We start from the raw sequence: 25296 nt of genomic DNA, 5'->3' as shown, positions 1-25296 counted from the left end.
AGTAGCTTTAAATTTATTATTTTAGATCGGATCGGATTTTTGTTAGAAAAATATATTATTGTTGTTCATATTGGGTTTTTGTTAGAAAATATATATTTTAAATTGACAATCGAATTAGTTCATTGTATTCATATAGGGTCAAGGAGTGTAGCTGTAAAAAATCATCAAAATCGAAGTTAAAATAACCGTTAAATCGTGATTTTTCATTATAACCGTCGAAAAGTTGTCCCATTACTTGATCTCTGAATGTTTATTTTTTTCGATTTTTGGCGTATATGATCTCGAAGTATAAACAAACAAGTTTGACGGTTGGATCGTTGAAACTAGTTTTGGTGAATGCATATGCCATCAAAATAATATATTCACTAACAATTAAGAGTTTATTTATATGTTCGTTAAATATAACATAAGATTTTGTGGTATCCACTAGTGTAAATATTTTATATTGAAGATCAAATTCAGTCATTGTATTCATATAGGGTCAAGGAGTGTAGTTGTAAAAAATCATCAAAATCGGAGTTAAAATAACCATTAAATCATGATTTTTCATTTATAACCGTAAAAAAGTTTTGTCCCGTTACTTGATCTCTGAATGTTTATTTTTTCCGATTTTTGGCATATATGATCTCGAAGTATAAACAAACAAATTTGCCGGTTGGATCGTTGAAACTAGTTTCGTAGAATGTGTATGCCATCAAAATAATATATTCACTAACAATTAAGAGTTTTTTTTATACTTTCGTTAAATATAACATAAGATTTTGTGGTATCCACTAGTGTAAATATTTTAAATTGAAGATCAAATTCAGTCATTGTATTCATATATGGTCAAGGAATGTAGCTGTAAAAAAATCATCAAAATCGGAGTTAAAATAACCGTTAAATCGTAATTTTTCATTTATAACCATCGAAAAGTTTTGTCCCGTTACTAGATCTCTGAATGTTTATTTTTTGCGATTTTTGGGGTATACGATCTTGAAGTATATACAAACAAGTCTGATGGTTGGATCGTTGAATGGTGTGTGTATATATATTTATTTATTAAGTAGCTTTAAATTTATTTATTTTGTACGTATAACACTTAAGAAATTGAATAGTATATATATTTATTAAGCAGCTTTAACCTTACTTATATTTTAAATTGTAAAATAAAATAATTTTATTTTTATTATTCATAACAATTATTTTTATAAATATTGGGCTACGAACCAATTTTTCGTCTCTCAAAAGTTTGCGCGACCAACAGTTTGTCGCGCAAAACTCTAAAAATTTGGACGGGTACCAAAAATGGGACGCGGGATTTTTTTTTATTTTAAAAATTTAGACTTTGCGCGACCAATATTTTTTGTTGCTCTAAACTTTGCGCGACCAATATATATTTTTCGTCTTGCAAAAATTTGGGCGGGTACCAAAAATCGGACGCGGGAATTTTTTTAGACTTTGCGCGACCAATATGTATTTTTCGTCGCGCAAAAATTTAAAAATTTTGGCGGGTACCAAAAATGGGACGCGGGGATTTTTATTTTTTTAAAATAATTTTTTTAGACTTTGCGCGACCAATATGTATTTTTCGTCGCGCAAAAGTTTAAAAATTTTGGCGGTACCAAAAATGGGACGCAGGGATTTTTATTTTTTTAAAATAATTTTTTTAGACTTTGCGCGACTAATACTCCTATATTCGTCGCGCAAAAGTTTGCGCGACCAATATTCCAATATTTTTCGTCGCGCAAACCTTTGCGCGACCAATAATATTTTTCATCGCACAAAGTGATACGGTTTTTAAAACCGAACTAACTCCTCCACCATTTTCTCAATGTCTTTCTCTACTCTTACCTCTCCTTTCTCTTTCCCTCTCCCCAAATCCCACCATTTCTCTCACCCACTCCTCTCACTTAATCTCTCATCTCTCTCTTCACTATCTCTCACTCTCTCTCACTCACTCTCTCATCTCTCTATCACTATCTTCTCTAATTCTCTCACACTCACTTCTCCCTCTCATTCTCACTCACTCTCAATCTTGCCAAAAGGTATATTCTCTCCAAATTTTAAATTTTTTTCATTAATATGTGTTTTTGGAGTTAATTTTTAGTGTGTGTGGGTTTTGGGGTTGAGTAAAGGGGAGGGATTGGAGTTTGGGTTGGATTTGTGGTATAACAATTTTAGGGGAGATTATGCCTTTTTTTTTTTTTTGGTTATTTGACCATATTTGTTTTTTTGTAGGGAATCATCGAGACTTTGACGGCTAAAGTTGAGGATTAGGAAGCTATCAAAACATATCCTCCGCCACTACCACCACAATACGCTTGTATTAGGATTTTATTATTGTACTTTGTTAATTTATGTGTACATTTTGAATATTATATATATATTTATTGGATAATTTGATCACTATTTTTCATATGTAATTTTATTTTGAATATGTCAATTTAAATTAAAGTAATTAAAAAAATCATACAATTAAATTAAATTTAAAAAGTAAAAACTTGAAAAAATTAATATCAATTTAAATTAAAGTAATTTTAAAAAGAAATCATACAATTAAATTAAATTTAAAAAGTAAAAATTTGAATAAATTAATATAAATTAATTAATATTAAAGAATAAAAGTCAAAAACCTTGCGCGACAAAATATTTCGTAGCGCAAACTATTAAATTAGTTTATTTTAAATTAAAAAAATTTTAAACAAAAAATATTTCGTCGCGCAAATATTTGCACGACGTTAGTATTCGTCGCGCAAAACTCAAAAAATTTGGGCGGGTACCAAAAAATGTACGCGGGAATTTTTAAATTTTTTTTAATTTTTTTTAAGACTTTGCGCGACCAATGTATTTCGTCGCGCAAACCTTTGAGCGACCAATGTATTTCGTTGAGCACAACTTTGTGCTACCAATATTTTTCGTCGCGCAAAGTCGCTTTGCGCGACCAATATTTTTTCGTCGCGCAAAGTCGCTTTGCGTGACCAATGAAAAAACTTCGTCGCGCAAAGTCTTTCTTCACGGATTCTTCGCGACGAAATGTCTGTCGCGCTGAAATTTGTGCGACTACAATGTATTTTGCGCGAAGAAATTCTCTTCGTCGCGCAAAGTGTAAAATGTAGTAGTGCTTGTTACGATGTTAATCCTAAATTTTAAAGAGATATTTAGTCATATACTCATTCTTAGCACTAATAATATAGATAAACCCTACACAATTTAATTTCTATAAACAAACCCAAAAAATGACAGCTAGTCCTATTGAATTTAATTTTGATTATTAAATTACTTTGATGCCCTATTGAGTGTCTTGGATATTTTTATGAGGTTTTGGGGTTGGGCTTGTTTTAAGAAATTGATGACAGTTTTGTAATTTATAAGAAGTTAAAAGCTTCTTTGTTATATTGTAAATGAGCTTTGGTTGTGTTTTTAAAATCCATTTCATATAGGGTTTTTTTTAGAGAGCTTCTATAATGAGGGGCTATGTTGAGGGGTTACAATAAGGGGGTTCAATCCAACAATCCAATAATAACTTTGCACTAGATCGAATGGCTATTAAGGACCCCCTCATTATAACCCCTTACAAAAATCCCTCATTCTAGCCTCTGTATTTGTTTTATAAGTTGGGCCCCTATATTGGGTATAATAGTAAATCTCTCCCAATTTTAAACTCTAAAATAATATCCGAAAGCTATAAAACTTAAGTTGGTACCAGCAGTATTACTTAGAAAGAAAATAACATTAAGATACAACAGAACATTGCAAAAATGCTCTATAATTTCGTATAAATTTCAGCCTCCACAAATTTTTTTCCATCTTTTTATTACCTTAAGTCCTATTTACATAAATAGATCTACTGTGTGACATATGTTACATGGGGATTGTTAGTCAATTCTCTATTTTATGAGCCTTTGTAAGGATTTGGATCAAGCATTCTCTTCACTACTTCTTTTGCTTCCACAGAAACCTTTTTCCCTGTCTCCCTCTCAAAAGCTAGGATGTTCTCTCACCGCTTCCCCTCATCCAGCTGTGCAATATTTGAAAAATAGTGTAAGAGGGCGTATTATCATTTTTCTAAATTTAAATTTTTTACGATCATCGATCAGCATCAAAATTGTAGGTCCATTTGTGACAAGTAAGCAACAAAGCTTCTGCTTTTATGGGCATGCTAGAAGTTGGGTGACATTTGAAGCACAGAATAAATGTAGTAATATTTGACTCAAAAGACGATCGTTTAGGGGAACACTGACTATTGATTTTTATGATCACACATGGTATACAAGATATCCCTCTCTAGGTATGTAAGAAACAATGGAGGCCTGATTGTTCTTCGTGTTTGAACGTGTATCTTTAAGGACGGTTAGCGGCAGCAGATCAACAACTTGAGAGGGAAAAAATGGGGGTACCTTTTTACAGAGATGAAACTGGTGTTGTTAGACTAAAATAGTTCATCATTACACTAATACTTTACATTTCCAAAAGTTATCTGCAACTTCCTTTGTATAAAGGAAATTCACTGTACACAAAGTCAAACTATTCATGTTCAATCTTTTTCAGCCTTAACTTAATTTGGGGAAGATGAAGATGATTCAAAAGCAGCTTTATGTCTCCTCCTTATAGCTTGCTTGTAACGATTCATCTTTCAACAACTTACGGCTAAGTGCATTTAGCATTGCCCTCGAATATTGACGAGAAGCCATTTTCCAGTCCATGCCAGATTTCATCATCGCTTTGAATTCTTCGAAACTTATCCGTCCATCCTAGTAAAACACACACGCACACAGACACACACGAAAAATAAGTAAAAAGAAAAGTTGGCATACCACTAATCCGATGTTCGCATACTGTTATGACGTTAATCCTAAATTCTAAACTCTAAAATGATATCCAAAAGCAGAAAAATGAAGTTGGTACCAGAAAGCAAATGAGTAGGGTTGAGAGTTACCTTGTCCAAGTCAACATCAAATATGATGTCTTGGATAACCTGCTCATTAGCGGGGCCAAGTTTGTCGTCTAGCAATGCTTCTCTCAACTCATCGAACTCAACATAGCCACTGTCATTCTTGTCAAAGTAGGTAAAAGCTTGATGGAGAAGTTCATCGTTGTCTATCTTTCTCAAGTGTACTGACACAACAACGAATTCGTCACAGTTCAGTGTGCCTGTTCCATCACCATCCGCCTTTTTGACATATACAGGAAGGTTGTTAGATAAGGAAATATAATACAATGATAATTAAGAAAAAATTGGATGATGGCAACTATAAGTAAAAGACACACAGAGCAACAAAGGGCATTCATGAGGATATGTATGCGTGATACGAATTGAAACAGAAGCGAAAGTTCTGAATTTTATATTTTCAGAAGTTTAGAAATTGATAGAAAGTACTAGTGAATGTGGAAAAGAAAATAAAAAAACATGAAAAGGTGTCAAGCAAATAAACTCACAGCATCAATTAACATCTGCACATCAGGATCAGTGACATGGTGTCCAATCTTCACAAGACCATCTCTAAGTTCTTCAAAATTCAAGTTTCCATTATTATCAATGTCCATCATATTGAATAACTGTCTGATCCCATCTATTTGATCGTCCGGCAAGTTGTCTGCCACCACCTGAAGCGACGAACAATTGAAATTAATAATGCTCGTACAAGAGCTACCTTTAGCAATTATGTGACAGAAAAAAGATTTGGGAACTTACTCTGAGTACTTTCTTCTTGAACTTATTCATCAATGAGAACTGCTTGATCCTTAATGTGACATTTCCTCCCAGAGGAACATTGGGAACTTGATTCGCATGTCGTATCCAAGGATGATCTTCATATCGGATGCCAGAAAATTATTAGTGTAATTTTTTACGCAGTCGAACTCAGAATGATTATGTGAAGGAAAAGTAGACATTGCAATGGTAGTTAAAAGTAAAACCGAAGCATGCTGTACATTCATTTGGAGAAAATTAAAAAGGAAGCTAAAATTCTATGAGCATCTGAGCAAAGAAAAAGAAAAGAAAAGAAAAAAGAGTGTTCCATACTTGAGCAAACAAATTGCAAAAATGCTCTATAATTTTGTATAAAATCAAGCCTCTATAATTATTGTTTATCTTTTATTACCTAATTAAGTCCTATTTACGTAAATAGATCTACTGGCTCAATTATGTCAAATGGGGATGGCTAGTCAATTCTCTATTTTGCACAGTAGTAAGTAGTTTCTCAACCTCCTTATTCTGAGATTTCCACAAGCATATGTAAAAATTCACATACCAAGGACTTCTTCAACTCCAAGCCTGTTGAAAGGATTTGGGTCAAGCATTCTCTTCACTAGTTCTTTTGCTTCGTCTGAAACCTTTTTCCATGCCTCCCTCTCGAAATCTATGCTACCCCGAACGATTGCCTGTGCAATTCCTTCCTCAGATTCTGGACAAGGTATAAATACAACATTAGAAGGCACTCTGGAAAATTATATCACACCCATTTTGTGCACATATCATATGCATTGAAATTAAACAGATATATCAGAATCAGATGTAAATTGAACCACATGAAAAATTGAATATTGATTTACCTGCCCAAAATGGTGGAACTCCACAAAGTAGGATGTAAAGGATAACCCCTGCACTCCAAACATCAACTTCAGCCCCGTAATTGCGCCGTAAGACCTCCGGAGCCATGTAATATGGACTTCCAACAATTTCACTGAATCTCTGACCTAAATTGGCATGCTTGTGCATCAGTCACATGAAAACCTAGAAAGCAATGAAACAGAACCAAAAAAAAAAAAAAAAAACAGAGGAAGGAGCAGAAGTCATGTTTTAAAAGATACCTTTCTCAAAAAATATAGAAAGGCCAAAATCAATAGCCTTTAACTGAGCATTTTCACTGCTATCTGTAAACAGGAAATTCTCCGGTTTCAGGTCCCGATGTATCACTCCATTCTGGTGGCATACCTGCAAAAATTTGACACAAAATCATCATTTTTCAAGTGGCAATATATATAAATATATATGTTATTTAAATTACTAAACTAAAAAATGAAAAGGTTACCTTGCAAATCTCAAGAATTGTCCTGGTGACAGTGGCAGCAGCGCGCTCTGTGTAATGCCCTTTCGCCACAATCTTATCGAAGAGCTCGCCGCCCTCACAAAGCTCCATGACGAGATAAACTGCCTCTTTGTCCTCATAAGCCTCTTTGAAGCTGACAATATTCGGATGCTTGGGCAAACGGCGCATGATCTCAGCCTCCCTCCTCACATCCTCGACGTCAATCTCTGTCTTCAGCTTGCTCTTCGATATCTTCTTGCACGCAAGCAACTCCCCTGTCTCCCGGTGGGTGCATCTGTGGGTAATTCCAAACTCCCCTCGCCCCAATTCCTTGCCAAACTCGTACTTGTCAAAGATGTTGTTCCCTGCGGTCTTGTCCAGCACCCAGATGATGCTGCGGTGGTGGACAGGGGCCGAAGCCACCACCGAAGACTTGCGTGGTGAGTCGTGTACGCATTGAGGTAAGGGTTTGATGATATCTTTGCTTCGTTTGTGGTAGATGCCTGCCTTCGCAGGTGTGCATACGCAGCTTCCCATGGGAATGAGGTGGGGGTAATTTGGTCAATTGAGTTTTCAACACCCCATGAGAGAGAGAGAGAGAGAGAGAGAGAGAGAGAGAGAGGAACAGAATTCTAGAAGGCGAGAAATTGAAGACGCACACTAATTTTGGAACATCTTTGCGTTTGGGAAATAGTTTTTGAAAAACAGTTCGTTTCGGTTTTAAGGCGTCCCGCCATTTTCTAATTCGAGCTGTTTGGTTACTGTCAGATTTGACGACAAAACGTTAGTATTGTCCGCCTCATGTGGACTCGTCCGAAGTAACGCCGTCAACCCAAGTCAAGTATGGTCTAGGTGGAAGAAAAACTTGTTAATTCCAAAATAGATCTCCCTTGCCTTTTTTCTTCTTCTTCGTTTTCTCCTTGATATTTTGTTTAGAAATTGAAGGATCCTTGAAAATTTATAATCCTAGAGCAGAACAAGAGAAACCTCAAATACAATATGTCATATTTCAATTTGATGGCTGATGTAGTGAAATTTAGAAACTTGCGTTCAGGTAGGGATACTATTAAAATATATATATATATATATATATATATATACATATGAGTTTGGCGTTGTTGTCAAATTTGCCGTCAACAACTCTAGCATTAATTCCAGGTGAGATTTACACAAATCGGTTGGAAGTGTCATTTGCTGTCAACTTTCTATTATCATTCACTTGGCAAATATCTCGATTAGAGATGCCCTTAGAAAGCAATAACACATCGAAGTACATGCATTAAACAAATAGCTTCAACTATAATTGGTACTTGATAGCTATGACCATCATTTTTTAGATGTTACAGACTTGTTCTCGACTTCAAGTTCATGGGCTGGAGTTAACCACTATTCGACAGAAACCCATACAAGACATAAATTTGTTAACACTAACCATAAATAGATTGAGTTGGTTTCAAACACAAATGACATGATTTTGTCACCATCGATACAAACTTGTTTAAAGAAGAAAATCATTAATTTCTCTCACTTCTTAATATGCATGTGTGTTGGCTGGATATGTCTAGGAATGCAGAAGGGAAAAGCCTTTGGTCCTTCGTTTTAGGATGAGTGCACCGTGCACAGGCCACGGCGGCGTGCCACTACCTGAATCGAATGTCTAAGATGAGCCCTAGTTTGATTCTTATCAAGCTTTCATTTTTTTTAAGCTTGTGATTAAGGACTCTCTCTTGAAATTGTCTATATTTTACAAACTGAAATATCACTTGGCAATGCATGTCGAACATGTGCATGGTTGCAATGGAATTTGCCAGTCATTGCTTTTTAGGAGAAGAAAGTTCTGGGGTTTGGTAAAAGAGATGATCGGTAAAAGAAAGAATTAATTTTTCTTCCAAAATTAAACTATCGCTTGTATAAAGAAAAATTATTATACTCCTAAACGTGTTCGTCACGTCTTGCCGTGACATATTTCCCGTTTGTTGGATTGAAAGATTTCAAGTATTTTCCTTGATTGCAAGTTGAAGTATAAACTACATGCTCTTTAATTGTCAAAATTGAACTAAAAATGTAGTTTGGCCTATTAGTAGTAGCTACATTCACATTTTGTCTTCTCGTTTCTCTTTCAGACATGAACTCGCACATTTTTTATACGAAGACTTAATGATTTGGAGAGACAAATTGTATTTATAGGGCAAATCTAGATGTACATAAGCATAAAAATTAGAAGATAAAAAAAAAACCAAAAAAATTTACCTCTAGCTAGGTGTTTGTTTGTCAAGTTTTATAACCTTCAATTACATGTGGTGAGTGCTCATCTTGCTTGGAATTCGAAAAGCAAGTGGAAGTTCTGAGGATCAAGGAGTATTGAGATGAGAACAAAGGGAAATTTTATTGAAGGCTAGTATGAGAGAAATGAGATTTTTTTTCATTTCGACAATGCTCACAAACTGCAAGATTCTATATATTTACACAAGAATCTAAATTATTGAGCTGCTGACACTAAATTACAAAAATTTAATCGCAAAATGACACAGTGGAATGTACAAAAATGGAAACCCAATGGCCCATTTTGATAATACCCTAAACCTCACGTTGTAAAATACAATTAACTCATAAAATTACGTAGAATTTTCCTAACTGAAACATAGTCCATGCCAAGACGAACTGTGTAACAAACAAGCCCATATTTATTTATCATTTCTCAGACTCCTTGGTTGGCTTCTCAAAACTCCCAAGCCTCCTGTCTCTCAAATACCTCCAAATTTCTAGCTTTTGAGTTTCTCAACTTCTTGGTTTTATCAATCCCAGCATTGTATATGTTACTTCATTTTTATTTTTTTTTGTTTTTTTCTTTGTGTTTGTCTTCAATCCTTTCTTATATACGTACAGAAAATGATATTTTGGTTGATATCTAAACTTTTCCTATATTTATAAAAGGTTCCATTTTTTAAATACTCTATACACAAGCAAATAAAAATAAATTTATTTTTGTTGAGTGCATCTATAAATATATAGGGTCTATTTTCGGCAACGTCCTGGGCCTTCAAAATCTAAAGGTCGGCCCTGTTTATAGTCATATTCCTAATTTCTTGCCATTGAAATAAGTACTACTGCCAATTCTGGCTGTTGGGTTTTCTGGCTTTTCGTTTTCGGAAGCGTTTTTTTACATTCAATGGTAAATTTATAATTTGATTCACTTTTGGCTGGGACACATTAAGCATATACCTATATGTTTGAATATTTCTGCATAAGAGCTGCTTTTTTGTGTAGTTACATTGGTGATTGATTGCAGCCAATATTTAATTCAATTGGAGCCTTCTTGTTGACCTATTCTATTCTCATCATCCAAAAGTAGTTGGATTTTGGTTTTGACATTCTATGTTTATATATATATATATATATATATATATATATATTATATTCAATTTCTTCAACCTTTGGACTTGGTGTACCTACAGACTTTGCAGGCTGCTGGTCTCTGTGGGTGTGAATAATTTACAAATACAAATGCTCCGAGAGTTGAAAACTTTACTTTCTTCTATCTTCATATCATATTTGATAAATTTATGATCAATTCATATTCTACATATATATATATGATTCACATTTGTTGGTCTGTTTGGAAGTCTTCTGTGATTGCTGGTCTTAGTAGGCTTCCTTCGAACTTTCCCTCATCTTTCCTCCACTCTTGTTTAATTTTTCTTTTTGTGTCCAGTCCTTTATTGTGATATCTTAATGTGACAGTGATCGTTGCTGAAACTTCAATGAAATGAAATTCAATGGAACAGATAGATATCGTGATACTATGAATAGGGTTTCCTCTTTGTCACCAATGAAGAAGATGAATATCTCAGACCAAAGAGAAGATGAGTATCTCAGACCAAGATCAAATGGTGCTAAAAGTGCACCCATTAGATTACGTATGACGAAGGCAGGTCCTCGTCTATGCGAAAGCAGCAATAAGGATGCGGCTGCAGCTGCTTTCTGCCAATCATCAGAAGAAGATCTTGATCTATACAAACAATTTGGTAACGACAGAGAGTCGATGTGGTTGTCTACAGATTGTTCATCACCTTCTGCCTTTTTTAGAGAGTATAGGTGGTCTGATTCGTTTCACTCAAATGAGCTGTTGTTACCTTCTTGGTTGTCATTGCTGGCAAGAGAAAATCCTATGGAAGAGGCATCTAATTTGCCTATGCTGAAAACTTCTCGAGATGAAGACAAGAATTTAGAGGAAGATATGAAGGATGAAAAGATAGTTACTTGGCTACTTGGCACAAAATCTGATTCTTCTCAGAGTCTAGATTTCGAGAGGATAGGTTTTCATGTATCTTTATTGAATCTTGATGGAGAGGATAACAAATTGATATCAGGTACAGATCCAAAGTTGGATTATTTTCTGTCTGATTTTCCAAGTCCATCTTACAAAAGTAATTGGGGTCATGAATTTCAGTCTTGTAATTTTAGTAGTGGAGCACAAAGTGAAACATCAGTACGTGATTTTTCATCAGAGCATGCTTCTGAAGCTGCAGATTGCTTAGATCTAAATACTGATGAACCACTTTTCTGGCCATACGAACAAAAAATCACTTGGAATTCTGAAGCAACTTGGAATTACTTTTCCATGTCGCCGCGGAAGGACATAAGTATAACAACTTTTGGAAGTCCACCAGATTCAGTTCAATTAAGCCACCATGATAGGAGCATAGGTCTCAAAGAAGGGCAGAGGAGAAGTCTAATGTTCAGCTCAGGATCAGCAGCATCAAAGATAATGGAATTAAAACAAAGATACAACAAGGGTGCACGCAGGACCAATACTTTGCCTTCAAGGTTGAGCAGGGCAACCAAAACTTCTGAGAAAAGTGTACCTTTAAACATGAAAGATGATACTGCAGAACTCAAAGATAGAAAAGCTCATGTTGAAAGACCAGTCGGTATGGTTAAAGCTCCCATAGAAAAAGGTTCTGCTTCAAAAGAACTTCCAATTGAGATGTTCCTTGGCCTTGATGAGTTTGACGGGCAGGAGGGAGTTGATTCAGAATTTGATAAAGATGACTTCTCACTGCATGTGTCTCTCCGTTAGTGGGATCGTTGCGCCTCGCTCATTGAGCAGAGGGCCGGGGCATAAAGTAAAATCTGGAGAATGATAACAAGATTGGTCAATCTTTTAGCAGATATCTAGATTGTTATGAGCTTAAATTTGGCTCTGGATGCCACTGTCTTACTATTTTATATATGTACTTGTTGTTCACTTTTCTTCATGTTTCCTTTCGTTTTGTTTCAGGCAGGATTCATGTGCGTCCAATGTATAGAGAAAAATTGATAGATGTATACAGACAACAAGTATTTCTTAAATTGTGAGCATAAAATGACGGGCTTCACGTTATCCACAGGGAACAAATCATGGCCTGCCTTGAACCTCAGCAGCACTCAAATCAAGTCACCTTATGTGTACAGATAATACCATTTAATCCAGACTTTGAAGTGAAAGTGGGTAGAACAGTCCCAGAAGAAATGGTGCCCACAAACACAGCTTGTGAATCACATGAAAACAATGATTGTTTTGAAAAACTTTGTAAGAACAAAGCTCTTGGTAGCATGATGATGGATGTAACAATAAAAAAGCTAAAAAGGTAGAGGCTAAAAACATAAATAGATGTTTTACTAAATCGTAGAAAAAAAACATAATTGAACGTATGAACAAGATTATTAATCACTCATCAATCAATCATTGGGAGAAATCTGGATGGAACTGAAGAAATCCGTAATAAGGAATTTCGCATTGAATCACGATTTGAATTAAACTAACAAAATTACATAGCAAATTGAAGGGTCTCCACTAGTAGTTCATTATGGATGTTTTTTTAGTGGTATTTTCCCTTTCTAATACTTGAAGAAATCCCAAGTTCATAACTCATTCCGTTCTGATTCAGAATCTTATCCAAGTCCTAGTCGTGCACGTAATTATGGATTATTTTCCAAGCAGCCAAACACTACCGTTCACCAATTTCACTACGAGAAACAATTTTTATCACCTACCTGCCACGTACACGCGTCAACCATGTGGCCCAAGTTGACGAACACTCCGTTCTACACGCGGGAACGAAACACGACAAAACTGACCAAATATGCCTCCCATTCCTCCTCTTCCCAGCTACCGGCTTCAATTCCACAAGGACTTCGTTTCCAAAATTACCCTTGCATTTTATAACATTTGCAAAAATGGCACTAAACCCAACCCCAGTCACAGTGGTCGTCCCCGCAATTACAGTCAAGTTCCAGTGGTAGTTTAGGGAATTCAGTGTGTTTTACAGTTAAGGTCTGAAACCGAAGCTTCCCTCTTTCTCCTTCTCTGAAGACTGTTCTTCTTCCTAGGTGTTCGCTTTTTGACTTTGATCAGAACCACTACTGCCTCTTTCTCTGAAATTGCAGAGCTTTGATCTTCGTTTTTTATATTTGGGATTCTGATTTAAAAAGGGTTTGCCTCGGATTCAGATTCTCGTGCTGAATTTCTCTGCTAAATTTGGTATATTTGTCTCTGCTGTAAAGGACTGCAGGTATTCTTGCTCTGTCTTTTTCTCTCAATTCTGATGTTTCTAATGCAATCGCACATGGGATTTGATTTCTTTTTCTTTTTTTTCTGCTTTTGGATGTAATTGGCGGTATGGGTTTGGCTTAATTTTCTGCAGAGGTCAATTTAGTTCAATTTTTTTTTCCATTTTTTGTTTTGGGTATTTGTTTTTTATAATTATTCAATTTATTCTTCATTTTGTCATTGGTTTTTATTTTCTTTGTTTTGCTGAATTGGTTAGTGAATGCAAGTAATAGAATTGCCTTTCCTTTGTTGGTTCTTGTTGGAGGTGGTGATTGACCAATTTGTTTGGTAACTGAATTTCTCTTGAAGATGTTGGTTTTTCCCGATTGAATGTGTAGTCTTCCTTGTTCTGAATTTATCTCCGTATGTTAGGCTCCCAATATACCACATTGGAACAATAGAACATTTTGGTACAATATATGAACCATGGAGCACCCCTCTCTTACAAGCCGGTTTTGTAAGGGCAAAGTTCTTTCCATGGATTCCTATCAAGTAGTACAAGAACTGGTTCCTATAAACCAGTATTAGAACTGGTTTCACCACGCAATTGGGCTGGAGCCTATGGAAAGGGCAACCAATAGGCTTGATTTAAATCATCATTGGTATTATGTATCAGATAACATTGGTCGTTGGTATTAGAAAGTTTTATTGTGTGTATCATTTGTAATGTTCAGGTACTAATTTCTTGACTTCTTATTTCCTTCTTGTATTTCAATTGCTAGTCTATTAACAACACAATTTCTTTAACAGCTCCTCAATATTCTGAACCCACTTTATCCTTAAAATGTATCCAGTGTTAAACTTGTTTCACACAATTTGTAGTTAGTGGGTGGTCTAAGTTGGACAAGAAAAATAAAAAAGCATGAAAGAATTGGTTTAGTGTCAGTTTTGCAAGGTTTTGACGAATGCATCATAGACTAATTTGATGTATTGATAATTGCAAGGTTTTGTTTCCAGATCCAGAGAACTGTCTTCCAGACATCAGGGTATAATGCGTGCACCATCATTGCTTGCACAATGTTTGCCTGGCTTGGTGCCTCATGAAAAAGGAAGTCATAGCATGTCTTCCATTTCTGAGAGAGAGCCACATCTCCCTTCACCAGCTGTTGAGATTGTCCCTTCAAAGGTATAATCCTATCCACCTCTTCAACCATTTGTGATCTTAATTCTGCATCTGTGACCCAATAAAGATAAACTTAATCATTTCATATCAAGGGTTTGTTCAGTAAAAAGAGGGGTCTTTAAGTTGGAGCTTTTGTTGCAAGAGGGAGGAGAGGTTAACAAGTTGTATTAATTTTCTAACATTGTCTCTTCATATACTGTAGACAGCTCACCCATATAAGTATGCGGGCGAGAATATTGAATTGCAAGGACTAAATGTGTTCAAGGTACATCTTTATTCAACTATTTGTTTTGGCATGTTGTAAAAGCATTGTTTTGTACATGCCTTTATGGAAGATCAGTTGCAGTCTGAAATTGATTATTGATTATAAAAACAAAAAATAAAATAAAAACATTGCTAGTGGTCTATCTATGGATTGTAATCTAATACACAGCTGGTCCTTCATGGCTCAGTTGTTTATTAGCATTGTTCTTATGTATCAAGAATTTGATTTATGAGGTGTTGCCATAATATAATGTTGAAATAAGATATTTCTTTATGTGTAAAGTGATCTTTACAACTTTTCTATGTTTCATGGTCTCTTCGATAAGTCTCTTTTGTTTTGTTACGAAAATATCTTTTATTTTCCCATGTGTCGTGCTATTTAAAAAAAGAATTATATGTTTCCTTTTAAACTGGAGGTATATGGATTTGATTAAATGGCTTTTGGCATGTAGCGTGTATTACCTTTGTGGAAATATTAATATCTTGATCTTGATGGATTTCAGTGTCATGACAGTTTTTTTCATATTGGTTGAAACAGCATAACCGACAACTCATGAGTGCAGTTTGCACTTTTATTTTTTAAAAATATGTTGATAAGCTTGACTGATGCCTTTCTCAATCTTTAACAGGGAAGAGTTAGTGTTTCTGATATCATCGGCTTCAATAGTTCAGAAATGATATCCTCAAAACCAGATGGTAGGCACACCGTATATGGCATTCCAATACTTAAAGCGAAGCTTTCAGTGTAATTTGGCAGTACTTAGTCACATGATAATGTTACTAGAGTAGTTTCCTTAGATCCTAAGATAATCAGTTTGCTGATGAGAGTTTAAAACTGGAAATTCATTTAATGTGCAGGCATCTGAATCTTGGGATAGCTCCATTGATCTTGTTAATGTCCTTAAACATGAGATTCGAGATGGGCAACTGAGCTTTCGAGGAAAAAGGGTGGTTGAGGTATAATATCTTGTTTTTTCATGCTTCAATTCAATATTGTTTATGACTTCTTGACTTTTCACTTTTTTGCTCCAAGTGGTATGATCATTTATTGATAGTTGTTGATATTTGATTTAATTCCACTCAGTGACTCTTTGTACTCTTGATTTATTGGATATCATATTACAAATGACATACTTTTTGTAATAGAGTGGTTATTTTCTGCCCTATCTTGTGTGGTGTATTACTTAGCGTAATCATCTGTTTCTCATGTTTTCTTGGAGGGGCTTGAAAAATTTGTAATTTTTTCTCTACAAAGATACCACATCTAAAAAATAATGTTAGATCCAAGCATGCTCACAGAAATGTCCTCTAGTTTTCCTTGGGTAAATTTCAGGATTGTGTAACTAAATGTTTTCTGAACCCTATTTTAGTCTCATTGGTTGAGAAACCTTCACATGGTCACTTCCTGCAAATTTGTGGTTGTAACAAGCTTTATCACTCTTGTGTTGCTCCATTGCTAAGTTTCCTTTTGTTAATTAGTTACTGGCTGATTGGTGGTTTAATCTTTCTATTTGCTGATTCTTACAGCTAGGTTGCAACTATGGCCTTCCAGGGATTTTTGCATGCCTGAAGGTATGCATCCATAATAAAGGCCTTGCCCTTTTTTTTTTTTTATGCAATTGTGCTGGTTTGTTCCATTCTTTTTCATTTTCACTCTATCTTGATATCTTTCTTTTTCCTTAATAACCAGTGCATTTTTGTGAATTTGGCACCAACCTTTTTTAAAGTAATATTCACTTGCTATATAACTCTTAATATTTTGTTTGATTGACTTAATGTTCCTGTAGAAAGTATATTTTGCATTTTATTGACAGGAAATGTTTGTGATTTAAATTGCTCATATATGAAAGTGTTGGTGTATTATTTGGATCAATGTTTGAACTGGATTATATATGAGTGGGTACAGCATTGTGCCCAGTCCAGTTAAGGTCTAATAATTGCCTGCCAAATATGTGAAACAACCATACCCAAAAAATAAAATAAAAGGAAAATATGGGTAACAGAAAGGTTCATCAACAATTATGTAAGAAATGCAGGGCTTACTTTTGGTGCTTGGAAGATATTCAAAGAAGTTGATTTAGAATGTTCGTCTAATGTGACTCATTGCTTTATAGGGAGCTTCCACTGTGCACTTTCAAGACCTCAATGCAGAAACTATAAGATGTACAACTATACCAAATGTCCTTGCCAATCTTGAGCAGGCTCGAGACAAGCAGAGCCGACAGCCAGAGAGCCCCCTGACTCCATCAAGACAAACTCTGACCCAGTCTGTGCACTTTTATGCTGGTGACTGGGAAGAACTTCCCACTGTCTTGTCTCTTGTGAGGAATGATGGGTTTGAAGCGACGACGGGAATGCATCTAAGCTTCTCTGAGGAGGATTTTATGGATGGATGTAGCAGCCAAGATGGTAGCATCTTGGCACAAGAATCTTCTTCAAGGCGATCGAGGAAGCTTTCAGGAAGCCGGGCATGGGAGAGGGCTAGCGAGACAGAACAAGGAGGTGGATATGATATTATCCTGATGACAGAGATCCCATATTCGTTGACCTCGTTGAAGAAGTTCTACGGACTCATAAAAAAGGTTAGTGCCTTGGCCCCTTTCATCATCTTATTTGAAGGCGTTACAACAATATGTTTATTCATGCTTCCTACTTTTCTCATGAGCAAACTGAATCTCAATTTTCAAATATTTATACTGTGAAATTATCAGTGTTTGAGGCCCCCATATGGAGTGCTGTACTTGGCCATGAAAAAGAATTACGTTGGCTTCAATGGCGCAGCTCGGCACTTGAAAAGCCTGGTAGATGAAGAAGGCATTTTTGGAGCCCATTTAGTGAAGGAGATGTCTGATAGAGATGTATGGAAATTTTTTCTCAAGTGAAACTAAAACTGAAAGTATAGAAGTTGTCAAAAACCGACCCTTAGAACTCAATATGGAATGTCATTCAACACTATTTCTATTTGTATTATAAACAAAAGCTTCTTGTTTTTGTGTTAGTAATAACTAAGTAAAAAATGTAAGGATTAGTCGACAAACGGCAAATCTTTTCTTCTTCTTTCTTTTTTTTTTCTTTTTTTGTCATTTATTCCTTAATATGTTGTAAATCAGAACATTTTGTAATTTCAATGCTAGATCATTTTTTTAAAAAATTTTATTAGCTTTCCCTTTTGGTGTAGAAAGATTATCTTTATGGCCACTTTGCAGTTCAATATTGTTAAAGAAGATTTTGTGTTTTGTTTTGGGGTTCATTGCGGGATTTAAATTTACTGAAGTGAATTCTTTTTTTTTTTTTCTTTTTTTTTTCTTTTTTTTGAGGTCCTTTTCTATTGAAAGAGGCGATAGCATATTAAACTCACACACACAACACGGATACAGTGGCGAAGTCAGGATTTCATGTGTGGGGGTCTCCTACAAATTATAAAGAATCAAAAATTCAAATTCACAATACATACAAAAAATAGTGTATATATATATATATATATATATCACATATGTCAAGAATTATATTGCTTATTGGTTGCAATCATAATTGTTCTCGACAAAGGGATAGACAAATACATTCTAAGCAAGAAAAATTGCAAGAGATAGACAAAGAGTAGCGATTTAGCAAATATCTTTAAAGCTTTTTCCCCCCATTAAACCCAATAAAAAGAAAAAAGAAAATCAAAATTTCCCAAATTAAAAAAAAATCTTAAGCCCCTTCATGCATTCATATCATACATGAAAAAATATTGACTAAGTATGAAAAATGGTTTTTCGGAATAATCATTTTCTCAAGATAATTTTTGGCGGCTTTAATTCCTTACACATCAAATAAGAAAACTTGATTTTATGGGATTTTAGTATGAAGTATATATTGACTTAATGAGCCATCATTTTTAGTCTAAATCGTATTTTATACTAAAACCGATTTTTCATATTTTGATTTGGTGGGAATTTGATTTTCTAGTATTTTTATTTGAATCCAAATATGAGGTAATTCCTTATTTACATTGTAAGCTTAAGTAAATAGAGCAATATAAAAATAAATTAAAGTAATATAAAAAACTTGAGTGGGGGCCCGGGACCACACTGGTCCCAGTGCTGCTCCGCCCCTGCACGGATGCTAAGACTCGAACCCAAGACCTTGCCTAAGGGAGTAAATACTCCAAACCACTATACTAGTGAGTCATTTGCACTGAAGTGAATTCTTAGAAGGGGTTTTCCCTTAGTTAAGGAAAATGGTAAAAGATAATTTGGGAGTTCATTTGCGCTAAATCATAATGACCTTAATTTAGACACTATCATATCTCACATTAATTTTGTCACCAACCGGAGAAATATTTTTCATTACTAATGTGACAGTTTGGACCTCCTTTGCTTATGCAACATACAAATGACTGTTTCTGATAATCCTGTGCCTCAACTAGCCACCAATTCTTTGTCAAGCTTTTCATGTCTACTTGAGGCAATGTTTCATCCTTTCTTTACATGCCTGAAAAGCCGTCGTTTTCCTATGAACGGCCGCCCAAAGAGAAACTGCAGTGATCTTGAGTAGGAATCATATCGCGATAGATAGAACTCCTATAGAACGATCAAGCACCAGTGATTCATAAGGCGAAAGAATCAAAAGTCTAATGGTAGAATGTTTGGGCATTAGTTGGAAAATATAATGTGATCAAAATACTAACGAAAAGGAAGTAGAAATTATATTATTGTTATATTAGTAAATTAATATAAATTATATATATTAACATACTGATTCTACATTCTACATTACATATCATAATACACTTGCATGCTGAAACTTGGTGTTTTGATATTTTTGTGGCCACATTTCACTGTAATTTTTACAAAATCCATTAACCTATGCATGTGTTTCAATACTGTGGTACAAAGTAATATGTTGCACGCAAATTTGATGGTGAAAAACACTGATGACAAAATTACTTCTAAAGTTCTATTAGCATAAGCATACAGAGCAACTACTCGACAATAATTTCCAGGAACCAAAAACCATGGTCCTTGTCATATCTATATATTAAAAGGTTCTTTCAAGGGCAACGATGTACGATACAAGAAACTTCCTTTTTCTTAATAATCCTTCTATGGGGTATGTGTGAAAGCTAAAACCCTTATAGAAACCTAAAAGGTACATAGAGTTTGCCTCCTAAGATGCTAAAGTCCTTTGTCAGTTTGACACAAGGTATAACATCTATCCCTGAGAATCAGGACAGAACATCTTGTCCTTTGCTGGAAATGAACTGGCCTCATAACGAAAACAAACATTTCTTCAGGCTGCAGAAGCTCTTGATCTTTTGGACTAACAGACCACAGGGCAATGGAATTGCCAAAAAAAGATACAGGGCGAGGAAACTGGACATCAGTAATTAAAAACGAGTAACACAAGTCACTGGATTCTACATAGAACCCTGTCTGCCTCGGTTCTCTGTTAACCTTCTCCACACCATCTTCCCACAATGCAATAAGGTCAAGATTGCGATGAAGTACAGGAGAGGAATGCCAATGATACAACCCCCCGATGCAAAATTAACTAGTGTCTGAAAATTTGAAGGCAAAAAGTCAATGTGCCTATTCTAGCATTAATTTCTGAAAAACTAATATTAAAAACTGTGCAATATATAACCCAAAAGAAAAGTGGAAGTAAATAATTCTTAAAAAAACTCGTTCAACTATTTCAAACTCTACTTTAAGCTAATTGCAACAAAAGCAAAAGGAAAAAAAAAATCAACATTCTAAGAGGCTTTGTTTTTCCATAATTAGCAGAGACAAGGCTTGGTTTTTGTTCATTTATCTTTTCAAAGCAGGAACAACGAACAAGCCTTAGTTGTTTACCGGGAAAAAAAAAGATAAGCCTTAGTTAAGATAAGTTGAGTTTCCCGCATATACTAAATCTTGGTATTTAATATACCATCTCATGACCATGACTATGCCTCATAGGCTTGCATAGACACTTACCTCACACATCCAACGATTGTTAGATGCAGAGACACATTGGACAAACCTCGGAAATGCATCAGACACATGACTGTCACTGTACACATCACATTTAAACATATTTTTTTAGTTGACAAAGTTGGATACTTCAATTATTGTCTGCACATGTCCCTACACATACTCAATTTCTATATACTTTAGAAAACTTATCTACATTTTTACTGTCAAGTGTGGAGTTTTCATCTTATAAAAAACCACGTGTTATGTATGCATCTTTTGCACACCTTGAATCTTACATAACGTAAATTAGTTGCTAACTGTGTATCACTTACATAATTAGTATGTGAATGTGCTGCCGTCTCAGGTCCTAGATTGGAAATTTACCCTTGCTTTGCAGTGAATGTGTTTTTGTCATTTACCACGTCACATGTCTGTGCCCATAATTCATTCTCCAAGGGAGTAACAATCATTAGGACATTTTTATATATTTAAACACCAATATTTTTCACTTAAGATTTTTAAGGTTTGAAATTGAACGAACCCCCTGGAGTGTACAGCAACTCCAGAACTACTAAGTTAAATCACATTAAAACCCCTATGCCACCATGTCTTTATATTCCCACCCCTTCCAAATTCAAGGTTCATCGATGGGATCGTCAAGGCTACAGTTATACAAAGTGCAAAAGCACTGCCACTGAAGAAAGTGTACCTGTGTGTGTCTGTTTTCATTGAATATGTGAGATTAGAGAGACTTACCACCATCCCTGCAACAAGATGAACAATAGGAACAAAAAGCTGGTCCACCTTGTTCCTTTCTGCGTATCCATTGAATGCGATGACCATAGAAAAAGTATGAATTGTGACAAATGCAAGGGCAATGAGTGCTGTAAAGTACAAGACAAAGTTGTCAGACAAATAAAGTCAACAGAATAAGTGAAATTTTCTAATCTAAATACCAGCCAACTACCAAATTACTGTTGCAAAAGTGTCAGAAAATTCCCTTCCAGTCTTCCCTTGCTTGTTCTGATTTTACAGGTAGCAACTAAATGCACACAACCATGCTCGAGAAATTATAAAACCTTACTAGCATCTATTTACAAGCATGCTCAAGAAATTAATTCATACAAACAAAAAATAAATGTATGGAAGCAACTGAAAGGCTTGACTAACCAGAAAGAAGAAAAAACGGAATCTTCGAGCATCTGTCAACAAAAAAAGTTCCTGGACCAAATGCTGGTGTTAAGAGGCTGATACAGAAAAACACAGCATGTGCCACACCATGACCCAAACCTCCAGCTGCATGGTTGAAATAATATCAGGTCAACAATAAGTCTAGTTGGGACAAACAAAAGGTAATCAAAATTTTGTAAGTCGTCATTTACAGTAGTTGGCAAGGAAAGGTGGGAAGGGAAAACATGCTACTGTTCAGCAGAGGCATCATACAGATCACAGATAAACAAGAAGGTTCAAAACTTTGATTGCTATAACACTTGAAGTACCACTGACAGTTGGCATCCAGCATGAAAACAATCAGAAAAACAACTTAGAACAACAAAAACCTTATAGGGTGATGATAAACCATAAACAACTCAAAAAGATCACTCAATCACAAAGATCTAAAGGGAGAACCACCTATCAGCCACCCTCCCTTCTTTTTAAAACACATGATACAGTACGTGAAGCATTGTCATCAATTGCAACATTAATAGAAACACGCCATTGCTAGAACAAAACAGCAGTTTCTTAAACCATTGAGAAATGGTACCAATGATGGGGGCAGCAGCTATATCTTTCATAAAAAAGGTAAATCTTTCTTAGTAGCTTCTTCTGAGCCCCAAAATTTTGGCGTTGGGATGACAATAATGAAAAAGCTGAACTGCAGAAAAAACTTGCTATATGGAAGTTAATAGTAGAACATTTAAGACATGATGAATCCAAGTCTAAGAACCTCGCAAAGCTCACCCAGAGCAATTTGCATCTTATCAGTCAGATATAGGCGTGGTTTAGAGACCCTATCGGCAAAAGCATCCAATGTATCTTCCAACCTCCTAAAATAACATGCAAGAAAAAAGATGTTAATACCTATATTAACCATTAACAATATCCAAATTCTAAAGATAACATGCATCATCACATCTACAACAAAGTAGAGGGACAAAAATGATTACATAAAGTTCCAAAGAGGAACAGCAGATTCTTAAATAGAGAGCATAAACATCCAAATGAAAACAATAAAACAAAAAAACAAAAAGAAGTTGTTGTGAGATTCCACAAATGGCAGCGAACTTTTAAATTTAAGAGAGAAAATTGATGGATCTCTATCAAGTCATTTAAGGTTAAAACAAATATAAAATAATGCTACCGCTTATGTGCATGCACAAAACTGTAAGATTTTTGGTATTCGAAAACTCAGAAGTGTGTAAAACATTCAAGAAAAGGACACCACCTAGTCTGGTGATTATTAAGAAGTCGAAATCGACAGCAGGCTCAACAAAGCTAGGGCACTAATGAGCAAGAAGAATATTGCAGAGCAACGTAGAAATTGCATGAGTAAGACTCTATTTTTTTAATTACAAGCAAAAACAACACAGCAGAGCATTGAAGTATATACCTAGAAGACACCGTGCTCATGTCATTCAAACAAACAAAAACCAAGGAACCGAACTTTCCATAATTACGCCTTACATAAGAATTTCAGATCACAGCTACATATTACACCTTTACTAATACAACCTTCAGGGCAAAGATAGTTCTTTGAACACTGTCTAATTCTAAAACCACACTAATTTCACCAGTGAGAAAACTCTTCTCAAAAGTGTTCCACAGAGAATACTAAAAACTATTTGCTACTCCACGTATTATCCTCTACTCAGGCCGAAATATGTGTAAAATGTTTCATACTAAATATACCCCAACCTTTTATCATACCTTAGTCTTCCCTTCCCTATAAGAGAGAGCTATAAATCAGATTAACTGGAGCTAACCTTTAACATTGATCTACATCGAATAATTAGACAAGAAAACAAGAATGAAGTACCAAGAAATCAACTTACTTGTAGACCTTCCAGAAAAGAACCCGAAGCCCTTCTTGAAACGCAACCGATGTGAATATGAGAATGCTATAGGGCCACCATGTCGATGATTTGAGAGGCAGAAATGCCCTCCATATTCCCGACAACACGATGAGACTTGTGAGCCATAACAATGTGCTACAACACAATTAGACAACTAGGCAATATTACGAGCTCATATTACATGGTCTTCATCATACACCAACAACAAAATGTGAACAAGGCCTTCTGTTTTAGTGGAAACCGTTTCCAAATAACTAAATTTGACCTTCCAATTTGGTAACTAATTCTTTTTTAATGTCACCCAGAATTTCAAAAACACTTAAAATATCACAAACTACAATTTTTATCATAAAACTGACCTTAATTATTATCACAACTACAACATAAGCTTAAATGGCAAGGTTCAATGTCCAAAATTACAGAACTGTACGAACCCAAGAAGGAAAATGTGCCCTAAAAGGAAATACACCAAGAAGGAGGGCTTTTGGAGAGAGAGAGAGAGAGATGGGAGAAAATATGTGAATAGCTTACCTTGAAAGCACGGTGAGAACCAAGAAGGGTTTTTTGGAGATAACAGAGACGAAGAGGGAGAGAGACGGGCCTAGCGCTAGCAAGGCGTACCCGATCCCTGCTGCTATCGTCATTGACTTGTTCGGGGAGGCTTTACTCAGTAGACTCGACTCTCAATTCATCTATTTCAGAGCATTGCACATTTTTCATTTCGGGTTCTAGGAGTTCTCCTTTTCCTGGCATATTTATGTTTATTTAAAATTAAGTGGTGAATTTGTTACTGCTTAAAAGCACTTTTTTATTGAAGCATGTTGTGAATTTTTTTTTTTTTTTTTTTGCGATAGCATATTAAACTCACACACACAACACGGATACTAGGACTCGAATCCAGAACCTTGCCTGAGAGAGTAAATACTCCAAACCACTATACTAGTGGGTCATTTGCGTTGTGATTTTTATTAGATATTCAAGTGCTGCTTCGTAAAGTATTTGGAAGTTGCTTTTATAAGAAGTATTTCTCCTTGTCATAAGTGTTTTTTCATAAGCGCATTTATTAGAAGCACGATTAAAATATTTAAGGTTATTGATCGAAATGGCCCTCCAACTATTACTCCAGTATCATTTTGGTCAATTAACTAAATTTTTCATTTCAATGGTCCTTCAACTTTTCATTTGATATCAAAACGATCCTACCGTTAAAGTCTGTCAATTTTATTGTTAAATTGAGGGGTAAAAATGTCTATATGAATTAAAATAGTAATATATAATTAAAAATTAAAGGAAA

The 25296-nt window shown here is 35.2% G+C and overlaps 4 protein-coding genes across 4 annotated transcripts; 2 read left to right on the top strand and 2 right to left on the bottom strand.

The window, feature by feature from the left end:
- LOC18793707 (calcium-dependent protein kinase 24) lies at nt 4364–7657 on the bottom strand. Its single transcript, XM_007224307.2, has 8 exons — nt 7014–7657; nt 6793–6916; nt 6535–6678; nt 6234–6386; nt 5675–5790; nt 5419–5586; nt 4919–5152; nt 4364–4733 (listed from the first exon to the last, which is right to left on the bottom strand). Exons 1-8 carry the CDS (start codon nt 7545–7547, stop codon nt 4575–4577), a joined length of 1632 nt encoding a protein of 543 aa, XP_007224369.2. The 5' UTR covers nt 7548–7657; the 3' UTR covers nt 4364–4574.
- LOC18789861 lies at nt 10498–12362 on the top strand. The gene has a single exon (XM_007227304.2). The coding sequence runs from the start codon at nt 10777–10779 to the stop codon at nt 12088–12090; it is 1314 nt and encodes a 437-aa protein (XP_007227366.2). The 5' UTR covers nt 10498–10776; the 3' UTR covers nt 12091–12362.
- LOC18792179 lies at nt 13335–18155 on the top strand. The gene is made up of 8 exons (XM_020554584.1): nt 13335–13564; nt 14547–14728; nt 14928–14990; nt 15619–15696; nt 15848–15946; nt 16517–16561; nt 17104–17571; nt 17701–18155. The coding sequence occupies exons 2-8, from the start codon at nt 14594–14596 to the stop codon at nt 17869–17871; spliced, it is 1059 nt and encodes a 352-aa protein (XP_020410173.1). The 5' UTR covers nt 13335–13564; nt 14547–14593; the 3' UTR covers nt 17872–18155.
- LOC18791476 (gamma-secretase subunit APH1-like) lies at nt 19909–24979 on the bottom strand. The gene is made up of 6 exons (XM_007223672.2): nt 24534–24979; nt 23982–24137; nt 22891–22976; nt 22099–22224; nt 21685–21812; nt 19909–20531 (listed from the first exon to the last, which is right to left on the bottom strand). Exons 1-6 carry the CDS (start codon nt 24644–24646, stop codon nt 20391–20393), a joined length of 750 nt encoding a protein of 249 aa, XP_007223734.1. The 5' UTR covers nt 24647–24979; the 3' UTR covers nt 19909–20390.

Source organism: Prunus persica, chromosome G1, assembly GCF_000346465.2.
Source record: "Prunus persica cultivar Lovell chromosome G1, Prunus_persica_NCBIv2, whole genome shotgun sequence".
In the NCBI taxonomy this organism is placed as follows: domain Eukaryota; kingdom Viridiplantae; phylum Streptophyta; class Magnoliopsida; order Rosales; family Rosaceae; genus Prunus; species Prunus persica.
The sequence above is the reverse complement of the archived record's forward strand: the minus strand, read 5'-3'. Positions and strand labels throughout refer to the sequence as shown.